A 17,459-nucleotide genomic window follows, 5' to 3' on the forward strand; every position below is an offset into this window, starting at 1 on the left:
AAAAAGCTTACAAAGTGTTAGGGAAAAAGGACAAAAACATAAGAAAAAGTTAAAAACATTGATAAAAACAAAATTGTTGATTTTCAATTTTGACAGGAAGACAACACGAGGGTTAAATATCAATAATTAGGTATTGGTTGAAAGGGAAAAAAATGTGAAAAGCCAGCATGGATTTAGCATTGTTTAAAAAATGTCTATATCTGAAATATGTGTTTCTTTGCAACCAAATTAAAAAAAAATATATGGATTGGATTCCATTTAACGCTCTTTGCAAATACAATCAATCCCTTTCATTTCTGACTACACTCATCTGTACATTCCTCTGATCTTAACTATTAGTACAAATAATTCATAATTTTATTTTATTTTAACTCAAATATTAGGTATAATTCTATATAAATGAGGGTTATTGGCCATGAATTCCAAAAAGTACTGAAAAACAAGTGGTAGTAAGGTGGTGGTAGTGAAAACAAAACAAAAAAAGTCAGAAAAAGGGACGGAAATGTCAAATTGTTGTCCGTTTTTGGTTAATACGCAACGTGTTTTTACATTGTGTGTCACACACACACATACAGACACACACACACACACACATCTTCCTACTTTGACTTGCAGACTCTAGGAGATGTAATGTTTATGCTTGTGTAAGAAAGTAACTTAACCATGCATTGTATTTTTTTATTTGGTCTAAGTAGTATTTATCATTTTTAATTATGGTGTCCTAAGGAAAAAAATAGAAAAGCTGAAGTTGAACGTCAAGTGTACCATAGACGTTTAAACCAGTCTATGACTGCTACTCATCTCCTTATGTATTACCTAATGGTATTACCATAAGCTGCTTTCTTATTGATGTGGGATGACAATGGTAGTTCATTAAAATTTTGTGCATATGCATATCAAGAAAGGTCTACCAATCGGAGCACCATCATTGCTGTTGGGTTTGCCTTTGTTAAAGAGGGTAAGCAGCTTTTCTTTCCCTTTGGACGAAGCCGAAGATGTTGGAGCAGTCGTTCACCAGTTGAGGGCAGAGCAGGACAAAACATCTCAGGATGGTGGCGAGGACCTCAAACGGGACATAGAAAATACAAGGGAATGAGAAAAAGCAAAAGGTATTTTTCATAACTTAACCCCGATTTTGCAAATACTTAACTGATCTAAACAGCATTAACAAATCTTCAACTTAAAAAAAAAAAAACATTTCTTCCATCTTAATCAATCTGAATACTATTCATGTACAAAGTTTGGAATGCACCTTAGAATCTGTTCTGAATGCACCTTATTCTCTACCACACTATTTCACTTTAAATACACATATTTATAATTTATACTCTTTCCCAACTGTATGTATCTATTATCTAGTTATTTATATTTTTCTGACGTTAAATACATTTATTCTACATGCTCTGCACACCCATATAAGCATTTACGCATTTATTTATTTGTATTCATATAACTAATAACTCGACTTTTCCACTTTGTTTTTAATTGTTTCTGTGTTGTATTATTTTAAGCTGTGAACTTTGCATGTGATTTCGTACTTCAGTGTACTGTGGTATTTAATAAAGGAATCTTGAATCTTGAATTTGTTACAATATTCTACAAAGAACCTCTGTCTTTTTTGTCTCCATATATCAGCTAGAACACACACATGCTATTAAAATTGAGAGGAAAACCTTTATAAACACAAGGGAGGCAAGATATCAAAGTTTCTGGTGAGAGCCAAAAACCAATCACGTCCATGGTCATTTCATTCCAGCAGCACTGTGCACTGTCTCCTGTCTCCACCAGAGGACTCGACCTAATAAAACAATGATGCAGGTGCAAATACAATCTGTTGCCACATACCTGCAGTCACTCAAGGAGATAAGCACCAATTACTTTCTGTCAAAAATAGGGCCTGTTATGTGGCATGAGATTTAATGTTTTCCTATATTTTCTGTACTCGTCGCCCTGAAGCCTCCCCCTGTAGGATGCTACGTGTCACACTGCTGCTTCAAAGGAACATAAGCTCTTCTAAACAAGTGGAGCAACCTGAATCTGAAACCGACCCCCTTCACTCATCACAACGTGTTTTAGAAATGCATTTCATTGGCTCTAACACTTAACAGAAGAAGAAAAGAAGATCTATTAAAGAAATCTAGTAAAACTATAGGATAAGATGTTCAAATCTATATTAACATACATGTTGTCCTCGGGCTAAATAGGACCCATATTCAAAAAGATTCTACATCACAAAACCCCCCAAAAAACGCGTATGCTTCCCAAATAAAATAAAAAATTCATTGAAATTGGGTGTTTTCATTTTAAATTTTGATCCAGAAAAAAAAGTTGCTTGTTGGTCAACGGGAAGACAACCAAAGGGTTCATATGTATTTCACCATGATACATTGGGCATGATTTAAATATTGGTTTCTATACCAATGACATATTTGTATATGTTGCATCCCTTCCCTGGCGAACACTACAGAAACTGACTTGAATTCAGAATTAACATTAATAATGGGGTCACTGCAGTCGGAGTGCTATTTCTGGCTCCTTCACTCTCTTGGGCGGGCCTGTAGCTGACGCGGTTGCATGCATTTTTTATCCTATATAATTATATTAATTTAGTTATGTTATGTTGTTTTTAATAATTGATTTTGTTGTTTAAATACGTTTTATTTTGGCAGTCTACTCTCATGTCTTCCCTGTTTAGTCCCAGCCTATGAGCCGGGTTGTGAGAACACGGATGACCCCCCATTCGTCACCTTTATCTGATCTGTCACACAGAGAGGCCGCTAACTTGTGTAAATGATTTTAAACAATAGTGGGAGATGGACATGTGCTAAACTACTACCATATTGTGTCGATGTATGTTTAATCTTCATTTCCAAAAACTGAATTTAGGGGTTTACCAGTTAAGCAGTGCTACAAACTTGAGTAACTAATTTCATTTACACAATACAAGATTGCTTTTCTTTCTCTTATTTGTGACACACTGGGCATTTCCCGCAAGCTGCAGGTACTGAATCATTTTGTGTACATCACAGTTTTCACTGAGCTCTAGATAAGAGCCATTCAACATGCATTTTACGATCATGCAGTATTCCCAGAGCACATTATCTGCTTCTTACCTGTCCATGGATCTGAAAACAAGTCTATCTGGATTTATTGCTGTAACTTTTCTTTACCTACCATATCAATCTAGAATTTTTAACACGTGTCTTTTGTTAATTTCATACTTCCTTGTCAAGGTATGTAATAAAGTCATTGGGGGGAAAATTGTTATTTCATGGTACATTTCCTGTTATTTGGAGAATCACTTCCAGAAATGTTGACTGTATCCTTTCCCTTAACCCTAAATATACCCATGAGTGGATGTAACTCTTTTTGCCCCTCAGTCACATGCATCCAAATAGACAAGATGGATTTACAGTATGATATCATCTGCAATCTGCAATAATTGCACAGCAATTATCTGTACTGAACTGCAACCTATTAGTCATATCCATATACATGCTTGTCCTGGTTAGATAATATCTGCATGTACTTTGAAACGCTTTAATCTAAGATAGCACGACAATATAGATAGCAGAGCTCCGCTGCCATGCAGTTACTTGGTATTACAGTATACTGGGCACTCAATCAAGTCATACATCAAACTAGATTTTAATGCAACAAATCCACTTCAGGCAAGGGGTTGAAAGACTGAGGGATAGTATGACTGCATATGGTTTGACTAGAAATGGATCCATCCGGCCTGGTACTTCATGAATTAGTGAAACTATAATTCATTTCAATTTTATTTATAGTATCAATTCATAACAAGAGTTTTCTCAAGAGACTTTAAAGATAGAGTAGATCTAGAACACACTCTATATTTTAAAACGACTCGAAGATTCTAGTAGTTTCCCCCATTTACTGCATTATTATAGCAGTACTATCCTCTGTGCTGCGGAAGGAGCTCTGGCAACAGGAGCAAACACTCCTGCACAAAAAAGGTCCGTTTTTGTTGTTGCATTTCTTTAACCCAATCGTAATTACTTGGGCGATGCTGAGCTCCGGGCGCAGTGACGGTGGCTCTGCAAAAGGGTCTGGTGGAACATTTGCACTATGTAACGGAAAAACACAAAATGAAATTAACTGTTCATGCAATACAGTAATCTGAGCTATTTAAATTGGCGGGATACATGGTTAATACCAGTGTATCGACGTGTGTACACTGTTCACAGCAATCCCACCAATCGGTCCCAAAACATCCCAATTAGGGAGGACATGCAGAACACATATTCTTTGTAAATCTTTACAGTCATTCCCCCAAAGAACCAAGCAGGCCTGCACTGTTGCACGGCCCAGAGTTTAACGTAAGTCTACACAAAGGAAGCGGACGGTGTAGGACATCTGGCCAAAACTGGTCCGCCGGATGTCCCTTCAGTCCCGTAAATGAACCGCCGTTACTCATACTGGCTCCAAGGGGATTCATTTTACTAACCTTGAACCTTTTACTGGTATATTATAACCTTATGTATGTATTTATTTTTAATTTTTTTCAAAGACTCTCTGAAAGCCCACATGAGCTGTAAAATGAATGTCTGTCTCCACAAAGTGTTGACATCTAACCCTTCAGAGCTGCTTCAGAGTTTGATTTTTATCACATTATGTCATGCAGCTGTAGCTTATACAGAAAATGACTCCCTGAGGTTTGCGCTATATAAAAATGCAGAATCTGAATTTGAATTATGGGACCCAGAGCAAAAAAAATATGTCATTTCTCTGTCTGATGTCTGATGAAGGTAAAAATGTCAGAAGAAATTATCTGAAGAGAAAAGAAAATGGCTTTCAATTATTTGAGCGCCCAGATCTACAAATGAGGCTGAGCCCCGTTCCCTAGTGGGACAATACTTTGAAGTTGAGAGAGTGATGGAAGGATTGTGTTGACGGTATTCAGACTACGGATTCTACTTTTTCTGAACCGAAGACAAGTATAATAGCTCTGCCACTGAAAGAGTCCCTCCCCACTGTGATAATAGTTAGATATGTGTCCACAAGTGTGCATGTTCCTCGTGTATTACCGCTCAGAGAACATGTTATGTAATTTCTTTGTTTTATGGTGTGCATTCTTCAAATAGCACGAGACTCCTAATTATGGTCCTAAAGATGAGAAACAGTAAGCTGTGGGGAGGTAAGCAGAAATAAATTGTCTAATTTAATAGATAGAAACTCCACAACAGTGAGTGTCTCTTTAATAGACCCGAAGAATTGGAGAAGGAAAAAGTTTACATAATTAGCTTGAAATTAGAGTGAGTTTTTACTAAGTGTCAAATGGCAGTTAAATCCAAATAAATATCCAAATATTGTTTGCCTGTGTCCCTTTAAAACAAAGCAATGCCCACTTGCAAACAAAATTTCATGACAATCCCTCCAATAGTTGTCGAGACATTTCACTCTACATTTCATTCTACACTTTTACTAATGCCAACCTCATGGTGCTGTTAAAGTCAGGGATCACCAACGTATATGATTCATCCTCAAAGGACTATGAATAAACAGCTGTATTCAAATTTCATGGCAATCCGTCTAATATAAATACATATAAATATGTATGCATATACAGTGGGGCTCAAAAGTTTGGGCACCCCAGGTAAAAATTTGTAGTAATGTGCATAAAGAAGCCAAGAAAAGATGGAAAAATCTCCAAAAGGCATCAAATGACAGATTAGACATTTGTATAATATGTCACAAAAAGTTAGATTTTATTTCCGTCATTTGCACTTTCAAAATAACAGCAAACATAAAAAATGCTGTCTGCAAAAGTTTGGGCACCTTTTGAGAAATAGCATGTATATGTTTTGTCTGTTAAGTGTCTTATAATGGTGGTGGGGCTCCCAGTCCCCAAGAACTGAATGGCAAATAATTATATTTACCTATTGATACTCATAATAATCGTGAAACAATCTGTTGGATTTCTAGCATGAGTCAAGATGAAAAGAGCTTCCCTCATCAGTGAGTTTGTATCACCGTGAGTGAAGGATCAGGGTCTTGAAATACAACTTAGGCTTTCTACTGAGAGATCTGATGAAGTTAAAAACGTGACTTTCTCCACCTTGTTCCTTTGCGAGCAATGCAAATAACAGCTCTAAACCAACCCTGCCCAACAAAAAATGAATGTGAAAACACCCAGGGAATCAACTCCTTATCATGACGACATCAAAGGTCACTCTGGGCTACCTGTAAACAACATGGAGTAATTAATATGTCAATCAGTCTTCCTTTTGTGCTGATGGGCTCCCTCGGCTGTCTGCTGAACACTTGATTGGACGGTGAGACGGCCTTTAAACTTTGTCCCTTATAACAGACTCAGGCGCTCCTCTCAAACGTCAAAGCCTCAGAGAGGAACGGCTTGATCTGGTTGGGTATTTTAATCCTGCTGGATAGCTTCACTGTCACTTCATCAACTTTTGCTCTCATGTTGGAATTATGACTCTGAATACAGACGAGGTAAGACACATTTGTATTCGGGTAACTGGGTGCGACTATGTGTGAGAGAATGATTCAGACTGTAGTGTTTAGAGTGTGCGTAAAGAAAGAAAATTAACAGTTTTAAAGAAGATTAGAGTGGATGTGTATTGATTTGATCAAAGGCAAGTGTGGGATATGTAGCTCTCACTAATGTAATCATTTCCTGAAAATGTAATCAAATGAACTTAACATGATCACATGTACTAAAACCCAATAATATCTAGGGTTGTGTATCATTTTGGATGTTGTACTGTAACTTTTAAAACAAATCCGATCCAAGTGCTACCAGTTGCTTAGGAACCGGTTCCATAGTGGAACCGGGTTAACCCTTGACCAATAATGTGATAAAATGTCCTGACGGATTTTTTCAAAAACTGTTGACTTGACTCAGATGAAAACGTATATTTCATGGAGACTGAATGGCTTTGCCTGATAACAAAGTACCCCTTCCCATCTGTTGTAAATGTTAAACTCTACATAAAGTCTAGAGTTTACTAAAAAAAACTTGCAGGCAGCAGGAGAAACATTGCTGCACATATTCAGCATCAATTTATAATAATAACTGGATACTGGATCCAAAATGGCGCCCTTTCAGTCAGCAGTGCAGTAGTGTTTCTTCACAGTCATGAGTTCACGCTCGGCCCATGAACTTTACATTGTGGTGTTGTTGCAGGTTTTTATGAAGTTTTTCACATCACAATATCCATGGAAATAAGTGTTCATAATAGAAAGTCATAATCAACCTTGTTTGCATTTTTTGGTGTCCTGGCATCAGTTTTACAGACGCTTCTTTTACAATGGGGTCAAAGGGGTGAATCCTTTTTTGTTTCAATATTCCAAGTGGCCACTGGAAAAATAAACCCATGGCCTGGACAAAATGGATTTTCATGTGATATGTGATTCTGCCATTCATATATGTAACATTATTACATTATCTGTCAAAATCATCAGTTTTGAAAAAAAGGGGACCCACCTGAAAGGTATAACGTTATATCAGTCCAGACATTTTGTTCCATTATTGGTCAAGTTGTTCCATTATGGTTTGATTAAATTGTTGATCAGGTTGAAATGTTATTATTTTTTCAGTTATTACACTTTCAGGAATTTTTTACATTATTGGATGCTCCAAGGCTGGCCATTCAGCTTTTCCTCTAAAAAGAAAACTGTGGAACACTTCCACTACAGACCCAACGCTCAGACTAGTTCTTCGTTTCAGGTTCATGGTGGGATGGATCTCTTTGACTACCTGCACAGGAACACAGATGAAACCACTGATTGCCACAGCAACCAATCATGGACTATCACAATTCATGAAGTGAGTACGGCCGTCTGCACCACCCAAAGTCACTTAGGGGACAACATGACCGCCACCACAAATCTCAAAATCTGACGCAGAGTGTGATCTGGATTCTCAACAGGGGTCATGGGATATTGAACTGACTCTTAGGAGATAGAGGATCTCATTCAGTTTCATTGGGTTTCCCTGTGTGGTTCCAATTGTCTCTGACATCAATGAGACAAACTGAGCTCAACGAATTGAATGACTGGTGTGTTTTATGTTCTTGTCTCTGCTTATGTGGGAATATGGTTGTTTGATTTAGCCGGGATATCCAGCAGTGGTGGTGTTATGGGAAAAATGCTTGCATACCCTCTTTCTCCTCAGACCCTGAGCACCCAGGGAAGTGCTGCCGATGACTTCCTGGACTCCCTGCTGGGGGGGAGCGTCTCCTCCTCGGCTCCAGCGTCCCCCCTGTGGTCACCCTGCACCACTGACAGCGGCATCAACGAGGACACCCCGTCAGATCCCAAAGACAGCTTTCACCCACACTTCTGCACAGCCTTTCCAGCCTTTGATACGCAGTCTTTCCCTCTGCCTCCAGTTCCAGAGAACAAGCCACCACCAAATGAAAAGACGACTGACGTTTCCATTGATCTGGGTAAGACTTGGAGTAAAAAGAAAACATATGATGTACTAATATTTTATACTGGGAAGAAACAAAAAGCACAGGGAAACCTGCAACTACAGTGAGCCAAGAACCATGGCACTGGACTGTCAGGTATAAAACAAAGGCTTAATGTGAAATCTATCCATTTGTGCTTTAACTGGGCATCTTGACAGGTCCTGTCCTTTCAGAGAGCAAATTATTTTAACAGGTGAAAGTAGCAGCACCAGCTGGAAGGCACTAGGATTAGGCGATGGTTAGGGTTAGGTTAGGGTAGAAACGTAGCGCCCTGGATGGGCGCTGCGAGGGGCACGGGCACAAAGGGACCACCGGTGTGAATAAAACTCTTAAAACCTCTTTAAAAAACCTGGCTCGGTTCTAAAAAGTCGTTTAAAAGAAGGTCAAATGTTCAGAGCAGGGTAAAAGAACCACAGGACAGGACGGACAGCTGGAAAATAACACTTTAAATAAAAGGTCTCCCCCGCTCCTGCTCGGCTCCTCTCCCTGAGACACAACCACATAATTACAAAAATAAACTACTTAAATAAGTAAAATAAATACTCTACAGAGAGAAAAAAAAAGTCCTGTAGATAAATAAAATAATGAAATGAATAAAAAATATATAGAAAGAGAGTAAGAGTTATGTAGATAAATAAAATGCCCGGTGTCCCAATCTAAAAGAAATTCTATTTAAACATGTTAAAATCATTATTTGACATAAATTAATTTTGAAAATAACATTTAAAAGGTACTAAAATACTGTTTGAATTACTTCCCCCCTAAGGATAAAAATTACACAGTGCATGGTTAGGGTTAGGGGGTTATGGTTAGGGTAAGGGGGTTATGGTTAGGGTTAGGGGGTTATGGTTAGAGGGTTAGGGGGTTATGGGGTTATGGTTAGGGTTAGGGGGTATGGGTTAGGGGGTTATGGTTAGGGTTAGGGGGTTATGGTTAGAGGGTTAGAGGGTTAGGGGGTTAGGGGGTTATGATTAGGGTTAGGGGGTATGGGTTAGGGGGTTATGGTTATGGTTAGGGGGTTATGGTTAGGGTTAGGGGGTTGGGGTTAGGCTTAGGGGGTTAAGGTTAGGGTTAGGGGGTTAAAGTTTAGGGTTAGAGCCACCATAGAGCAATTCATCATGAGTATAGATTTTGAACGGCCCCTTTCACATCGCTGATTATTGAACCCTCCGTGCTAACATCATTTAAAATTGACTAAGCAAACCACATTTGCAACGACAAAAATATATCAAACACAGATACAGTGGGCTATGACATATATTTGGTAAAGTGTTTTGTAAAGAACAGCAGGGTGCTCCAGTCACAGAGTTCAGTTCCAAAAGCAGAAATAGTTTGTGTTTTGCAGAAATGCAATGGGGGGCAATTTTGTGAATCCTCACCTGCTGTTTTGCTGGTTGGATGTGCAGGCTGGGAGTCCGACGGCCTCCAGGAGCAGCTGGGCATCGCACACTACCTCACCCCGAACCGCACCCCCCCACTGTCGTCCAGTCAGGCTCTCTCGGTGAAGGACCTGCTGCTTTCCAGTCCGGGGCAGACAGTAAGGAGAGAATATTTCTGTGAAAGAATGAGACTTGTTAGACTTTCTTACCAATGGGGACATTCAATGAAGACATTTCAGTCTCGGTCCTCTGAATAAATCAAACAAAGAGACATTTTTTGTTATGACCTGTCCCACTCCGAGAGCAATAGAGAGCAGTTTGCACAAAATTTTATGAGCTGCTCCACTCCAGTGCCGCCTCTTGGTAAACTGCACAGAGAGTCACTGGAATATTCTGTCCATCTGGTTCGCAGGCGCAGCGATTCCCCCAGCATTCCCTGCAAGAGCTTGTTCTTAATGAGGATGAGAAGAAGCTCCTGGCTAAAGAAGGGGTGAACCTACCCAGCAAACTGCCCCTGTCCAAGGTACACACACACACACACACACACACACACACACACTTCCTCCTCTCTCTGGCACACACATGCATCAAAATCTGTATCCCCAGTTGCACAATCTCTGCCAGTTGTCGCCCCCCCCCTTCTCCCCCTCTCCAACCTAGTTTCTCCTCTTATGCCCTTTCTTGTCCCTATCCTCTCGTGGGTTTCATCACCCTGACAAGTTTGAAGAGAGGGTTTTGAAGAAGATCCAGCGGAAAATTCGCAACAAGCGCTCAGCTCAAGAAAGTCGGAAGAAGAAGAGGGAATATGTTCATAATCTGGAGGGAAGGTAGGAGCCCAGTGCACTCTGCATCCTCATTACAGCGATATTATCTCTGCAAACACTGGCCTAGAAAATGAAACTTCTATTTCTAGTCATTTGTTGTGCTCCAAGCTGAATCACTCTACATACACTTGATTAGGAAGGGAACATTTTGTAAAGAAGAAAATGTCAAATGAACTTTTGTTTTTATCATTGTTGATGAAGCAAGTGTTTTCCTTACAGAAATATTCACAGCAACAGAGGTGGTTTGTTTAGAATATAAAGACAAAGTACGCTGCAGATTTTGACTTCAACTCTCTACTGACATTTTTGCTAAATAAGATTTTAAATCAACAGTCTCATCTCCAGCATTTGCATTTATGCTGATTGTAAACAACACATATTTTAGATTGTGACCATATACCAGTGGAGGAACAAGTATTCCGATCCTTTACCTAAGTAAAAGTACTACTACCACACTGTGAACATACTCTAAATACTCTATAAAAAGGCATAAATTGGAGTTGTTTCTTAAGTTAAAGTAAGTAAGAATTAGGAATAAGGAAAATTTACTTGAATCAATAAAAGTAAAAGTACTCAATGCAGAAAAATACTCATTTTAGAATAAGGAATTAGGATTGAACAGTGCAGTAGCTCATGACAAATTATTGACTCTGACTATACATAAAGACATAATAACCTATAAACTGACTGAATGAATAAGAGTGAGAACATTATGTACGAGGGAATAAGTCATAAGATGTGAGATGTAGATGTTATGACCACCACGGTCCAGGTTATGTAGGGCTAATATAGCCAATGTCTTGTATAGTCAAGTCTAGTGTAGTGAATATATTTGTAAAAGATTATTATGTAATAGGTTTCTGAGGACTAACACACAATAAAGAAAGAATGTAATGAGTTTCTAGCACAATCTGAAAATTGTACATAAAGAGTGCAGCTGTGTCTTAGTCTGATCTAGGACAGAAACCCAGTAGAGTATGATGGCCAGCGGCCCAAACCAGCAGCTGAACCGATCATCTTACAATAAAGGGGCAGGAGGTTTTGCCAAGATGGAGCTCAGTTAAGTCCTCCTCCTCCTCCTCCTCCTCCTCCTCCTCCTCCTCCTCCTCCTCCTCCTCCTCCTCCTCCTCCTCCTCCTCCTCCTCCTCCTCCAGGCTGTGCAGAATGAGCCCTATCACACAGCCAGTCTTGGTCACCACATTTGTTAATCCTGCCTGCCTCCCCTGCTTTGGCTCTTCCTCCCCATCCAGCTCCTCTGCAGAGTGGCAGAGCTTGTTTGATTAATAAGTTGAAAGGCTTCTAAAAATTGGCCAACGCAAGAATGATTCGATGTAATATATCGGCCCAGGTTTGATTATCAGCGTCCCTCCTGTTATTTGTAGGACTGCTTGATCTTACCCATGCTGAGCTTTAGATGATTGTACCACTGGACTCAACTAAGCCATCGTTGATTCATCTCAGAAGAGTGGAGTCCTCTGAATCTGAATGGGAACTCAGAGAGCTAGAAAGAATAAAGTAAGAGAGTTTGGGTTCTAATGATGGACAAGCTGTGGCCAGGAATCTAAGAACAAAGGAACCATAGTGTTTTCCACCTGAAGCAATAAACATACCCAAGCATGCAAAATTGGTAGTGTGATTGGTAGTGTGCTTGTCACTCCCAGTAAGCAGAGTCAGCATTTAGTTGGAAGTGAAACCAGCTGCAGGCAGCGAATCAACCAGGTACCATTAACCATGGCTCGGCTCAGTCAGCTGGCCACGTTAGTGTGACTCACAGTGACTAAAAGTGTGTGTGTTCACTGGATATGGGATGCAAGAACACTCAGTCAGATATTGGCAAAGAGAGAATCAAAATATGATATGATGTCCTTCATGTTATCTCTATTTCCCCTCTCTTTCTCTTCTGTTTCTTGCAGGATGTCTGCATGCCGCGCTTACAACCTCAAGCTGCAGGGAAGAGTCCAGCAGCTGGAGGAGACCAACAAGTGAGTCCTTGAAACAGCCAACAAGGGCTGCAACTAATGATTATTTTCCTTAATGATTGCTCTTTTTGTTACTTTCGATTGTTACTTTTATAAAAAAAAAATAGGAAAATGCCCATCACAATACACGCAATCAGCAGTGATGCAGAACAGAGAAACTAGAAGGACCAATATTCTGCCATCTGAAATGATAACACTGGCAAATCTGATCAGCTGTAGCTTAATAATTAAGCTAACGTTAGCGCCATGGTTTGGTTAGTAATGCAGTTGCCAGCTGACTCTTTAAAACTGGTATTATACATAGCCTTGATGGTTACATACATGATATCCTTTCCCTACATCCTTGCTAAGCTACTATTATAAAAGGGAGAAATATGTCATAATGTCATTGCTGATTTTGCCTTGTAGCACCATATCACAGACTTGTACAATAAAAAAAGTAGTCCTGGCACTGGTATTAGTTTTGGTATAAGTTTAAATATATGGTGTTTGGTTTGTTTCTAAACCACATTTTCCAATCACAACCATCCCCGGGTACGGGGGCTAAGTAATGATTGGACAATCACTGTTATAGGGGAGGGGTTTAGCAAAAGGTTAATAGCACATTTAAAGAAAAGTCCCATAAATGCAGCTCAGCACCTTCTTTCAATCGTCGCAATCCCTTGTAGGCACAATCTCACTACACAGAAAACCAACCCTCCAAAGGACCCTTTGAAGTGATGCCTTTTAGTTGCCAGTGACCACAGCCGCTGATATAATTAGGCCAACCTGTGGCCCCTCGTGGGAACATTTTACACAATCTCTTGTCTGTATTTGCATTGCAGTGATCTGCTGGAGCAGCTAAGCCGGCTACAGGCTCTCCTTCCTAACACCTCTGGCAAAAGCACACACAGAGGGACCTGCATCATGGTAAGATACACAACACATTACATTGATTTACACTCTTGGGAATTTGCTTAGACAGCATAATGTGCCACAACTAAACAATAATAAAGGTGATATGTAATAGACACTACAGTGCCTAACCTGAGCACATCATTAAACCATCTTTTATTTGTGTATTTCATACCTGTCTTATTCTATTTGATCTGTTTCTATGTATTTTCTTTAAAAAATGTGCTCCACTACTGCTATGATTACCTTTAAGATTTAAATGGGGAATATTAGCAGCTGCGCTCATCTTTTGTGCCAAATTGTATGTAGCCCATGCCTAATGAGTCATTTCTTCTTTCCCTGGGATTTCTGTCCTTTTCTTCTGTCCTCTGTCTCCTGTGCTTGGCCTGTTTTTGTCCTGCCGTCTTTACATATGTCCAGGTTTTGCTCCTCTCCTTCTCCCTGCTCATATCCTCCAATCTTCAGCCAGACCCCTACAGCCACTCGAGCCAGGAAGAGTACACACAGACCAAAGGTGTGTATACACACACTGGCACTTTCTCTCCCTACAACACACACAAACACAGACTGACTCCCCTCCACCACGTCTCTGCCCCCCCAGTGCCGTCCCGCACCTTGCAGTCGATGGATGAAGGGCGAGACGCCGCTCCTCTTCCTCTCTTCTCCGTCTCCAGGGGCTTTGAGGCCCTGTGCCGGCTGATGGACAGGTCTCCCTGCAGTAGATTTCCAATCGTCTCGCCACCACAAGGACCGGTACAACCGCTGATCTCCTCGGGACCCCCAGGAGGAAAGACTTAGCTAAAGGAAAGCAGACTTGCTTGCAGGCGCAGCATCTAAATGAGCAGCTTGATTGCTTTTCTGCATTTATTCCTCACCGCAGACTGAGTGAGGCGTTATGTTGTCTTTGGCATCAGCTCCAACACAAAATCCGCTAATTAAAAGATTTAACTGCGATTTGCTCACTTAGATGGAGGCCGGTGAGGACGTCATCCAAACAGTATTATACACATACTACTGCAAGATGTAGACATGTAGGATCTGTTAAACAACACAAATGTATATTCACTGCTATTTTATTATTTACTTTTAATGTATATGTTAAGAAGTTTGTGCATTTTTTGTAACAGTTCAGTGCAATGCTGGCACGAGATCATTAAAATGTTTCCTCCAGTGAGTTTTGGAAGCACCTGAAAGGATTTGTTTTTTTAAGAGTAATGTCATAATGAGGCAATGTGATTTGGCCACAAAGAATAAATGACATCGAGCAAAAGCTGCTGGATGACTTATCACTTCAGTACAGACGTCATAATAAACTCCACTGAAGGCCAGCTGTCAATATGAATAAGTGGGCTTGGGTTTAAAAACATAATGGGTATTATATCTCAATTTTAGACTTAGTTGTTGTTATATTTATGGAAATACAATTGCTGAGCAAAGTGCCTTGGTCTCAAAACAATGGTGCAAAGCCTGCTGTTATTTAATGCAATTACGGGATAATGACTGACTGCCATCTGTTACATGGAGTCCATCCATTAAAAACACACCATTGTTGTCTCTGGTTCACGGGGGCAACACCCGACATAATGTTCTCTCTCACATTCTGTCCAGAACACTGTTTTCTTCCTAATATCTGTTCATGTCCCTAATACAAATCTTTACAATTTAAAAAGAAAAACTAAAAAAAGTATAATTTCAGCAAACCCAAACTAGAAATGAGTACATGCCCCACATTGGGTGTCAGAAATAAATTATTAATCAGACTTCTTTAAGTAGTGTATCACGGGGGGAGGTGATAAAAAGGCATAAAGGTAACTCTGATTATGAGAATATCAATCGTGTCAGAGTTGAGGAGAGATGCTGCTACCTGCAGGGAGAATCAGGTCAGGAGAAAATGATCATAAATCTGATATTCTTGCAAGCTTAAGTTGCCAATATGTGATTTATTGGACTTTGGAGCAGAGAAGCAGAACAATATTAAATTCTGCAATCATGAGCTGGGGCAAAATACTGTGATACATACTGCATATATTGCATGAATCAAGGTTATTCCATTTATCTAGTCGTCAAATATTTACTAACTACATTCTGGATATTAAAGATATTTAATATTAAATGTTTTGCCCACGTCTGGATTCCCAGTGATAAGTGCATTTAGGTACTGTATCTAAGTACAATTTTGAGGTACTTGTACTTTACTTGAGTCTATTCATGCTACTTTCTACTTCTACTCCCACAGGGAGAAATACTGTACTTTTTTACTCCACTACATTTATCTGAAAGCATTATTTACTACTTATTTTGCAAATTAAGATATTTGCACACAAAACACATATACTTTATAAAATACAAGATTTATTATCATAAATTAAACTACCCAACAATATAAACCCCTACAAGTCCAGCTGAAAAGATCAGCCAAGTAAACTCTTAGTTGAGTTGAGCGACAGATCTGTGTTATCTGCATTTTATGTATTGAGTACTTTTACTTTTAATACTTGAATTCAGGACTGTAGTACTCGAGTCCGGTCTTGGACTCGAGTCTGGACTCAAGACCGTGTTTCTATGGTCTCGGACTCGCTATTAGTTTGATTAGGACTTGTCTACGATTTTTTTTTCTGTCCTGGACTCGGTCTTGACTCGGACTCAAACCATTTTGGACTCGGTCTCGACTCGGACTCGAACCTCTTTGGACTTGGTCTTGTCTTGGAGTCGACTAGTCCTGGTCTTGGACTTGTCTTGGACTCGACTAAGGTGGTCTTGACTACAGCCCTGCTTCAATTACATCTTCCTGATGACGCTCACATATCTAAACTTAAGCAACACTTTTTAATGCAGGACTTTTACTTGTAAGTCTTTTACAGTGTGGTATTTTACTTCATAAAAAGATCTGAAGACTTCTTCCATCACTGTGGATTTCTAAGAAGGCTAGTGTTTAAATCAAGAGCACACGTGTCACCTTTCTGAATCAAGGACACAGTAACTGACTGGAGCTTCACCTTACACTGCTGCTATAGGAAGCCATTCAGAGAGCGCTCTCAAATCATTTTGTCTACGAGATGTTCCAAAGGATGACCAAGAGAGAGCATGTTGAGTGTCCTTGGTCGGCCAAGAACTCACTAACAAAGACTGACTGTAAAGCTTAAGGAGCTCTCAGTTAAATGATTCTGAGAAGAGTGTCTGATTAAGAATGACTACATCAACGCACACAAGCGTCGTATTTGTTTCAATTCGCTTCTGACTCATGTTTGTAACTTTGGGTTTTAGTCTTTGAGAACATTTTAATTGCTCTGTCAATTCTTTCTTTCCTTGCGTATTTTCTGCTGGATCCTTTTGTATTTTTACATGTTGGGGGTGTTTACCACGTGAAGCACTTTGTGACTTTGTCTGTAAAACGTGCTAGATCAAATAAACTTATTATTATTACTAATTCCATGCCTTGTCCACAAGGACAACTTCCTCGTTAGTATAACTTACTTTGGTAAAATCAATCAACCAATCAAAATGTATTTATTTAGCACTTTACAGCAAGCGGCAGGTATCCAAAGTGCTTAACTGAATGAGTAAAATCACATCATTCAATAGAAAGAGTGAACACATAATAACACTAAAATCAGAAAAGGTTACAAAGAAACAAAAGAACGAAATTGTCATACCACTACTACGTATTAAAAGCCAGACTAACAGATATGTTTTGAGTTTGGAGCTAAATAGAGTAAATACATCTGTAACAGTGCGAATATCAGGGGAGGGGGGGGTAACTTGTTCCAGAGTCTCGGGGCACCAACTGCAAAAGCCTGACCCCCCCACCGTTTGTACCTGGACCTTGGGACTTCTAAAACCAACCGATTTGAAGACCGCAGTGACCGGTTGTGCTCCCGCAAAGTAAAAATTTCAGACAAATAATCTTTAAAGCCTTAAAAACAA

The 17,459-nt window shown here is 39.7% G+C and overlaps 1 protein-coding gene across 2 annotated transcripts; it reads left to right on the forward strand.

Moving 5' to 3' along the window:
• Positions 1-6,335: 6,335 nt before the first annotated feature.
• On the forward strand, positions 6,336-14,528 carry LOC117954839 (cyclic AMP-responsive element-binding protein 3-like protein 3-A). Of its 2 annotated transcripts, XM_034888863.1 has the most exons (10): positions 6,336-6,477; positions 7,715-7,813; positions 8,162-8,435; positions 9,866-9,996; positions 10,251-10,361; positions 10,559-10,665; positions 12,576-12,644; positions 13,466-13,550; positions 13,956-14,049; positions 14,137-14,528. In XM_034888863.1, the coding sequence occupies exons 1-10, from the start codon at positions 6,457-6,459 to the stop codon at positions 14,331-14,333; spliced, it is 1,188 nt and encodes a 395-aa protein (XP_034744754.1). In that variant the 5' UTR covers positions 6,336-6,456; the 3' UTR covers positions 14,334-14,528. The 2 variants fall into 2 exon arrangements, with proteins under 2 accessions (XP_034744754.1, XP_034744755.1); XM_034888864.1 differs by lacking the exon at positions 7,715-7,813.
• Positions 14,529-17,459: the final 2,931 nt, after the last annotated feature.

Source organism: Etheostoma cragini, chromosome 12, assembly GCF_013103735.1.
Source record: "Etheostoma cragini isolate CJK2018 chromosome 12, CSU_Ecrag_1.0, whole genome shotgun sequence".
NCBI classification, from domain to species: Eukaryota; Metazoa; Chordata; class Actinopteri; order Perciformes; family Percidae; genus Etheostoma; species Etheostoma cragini.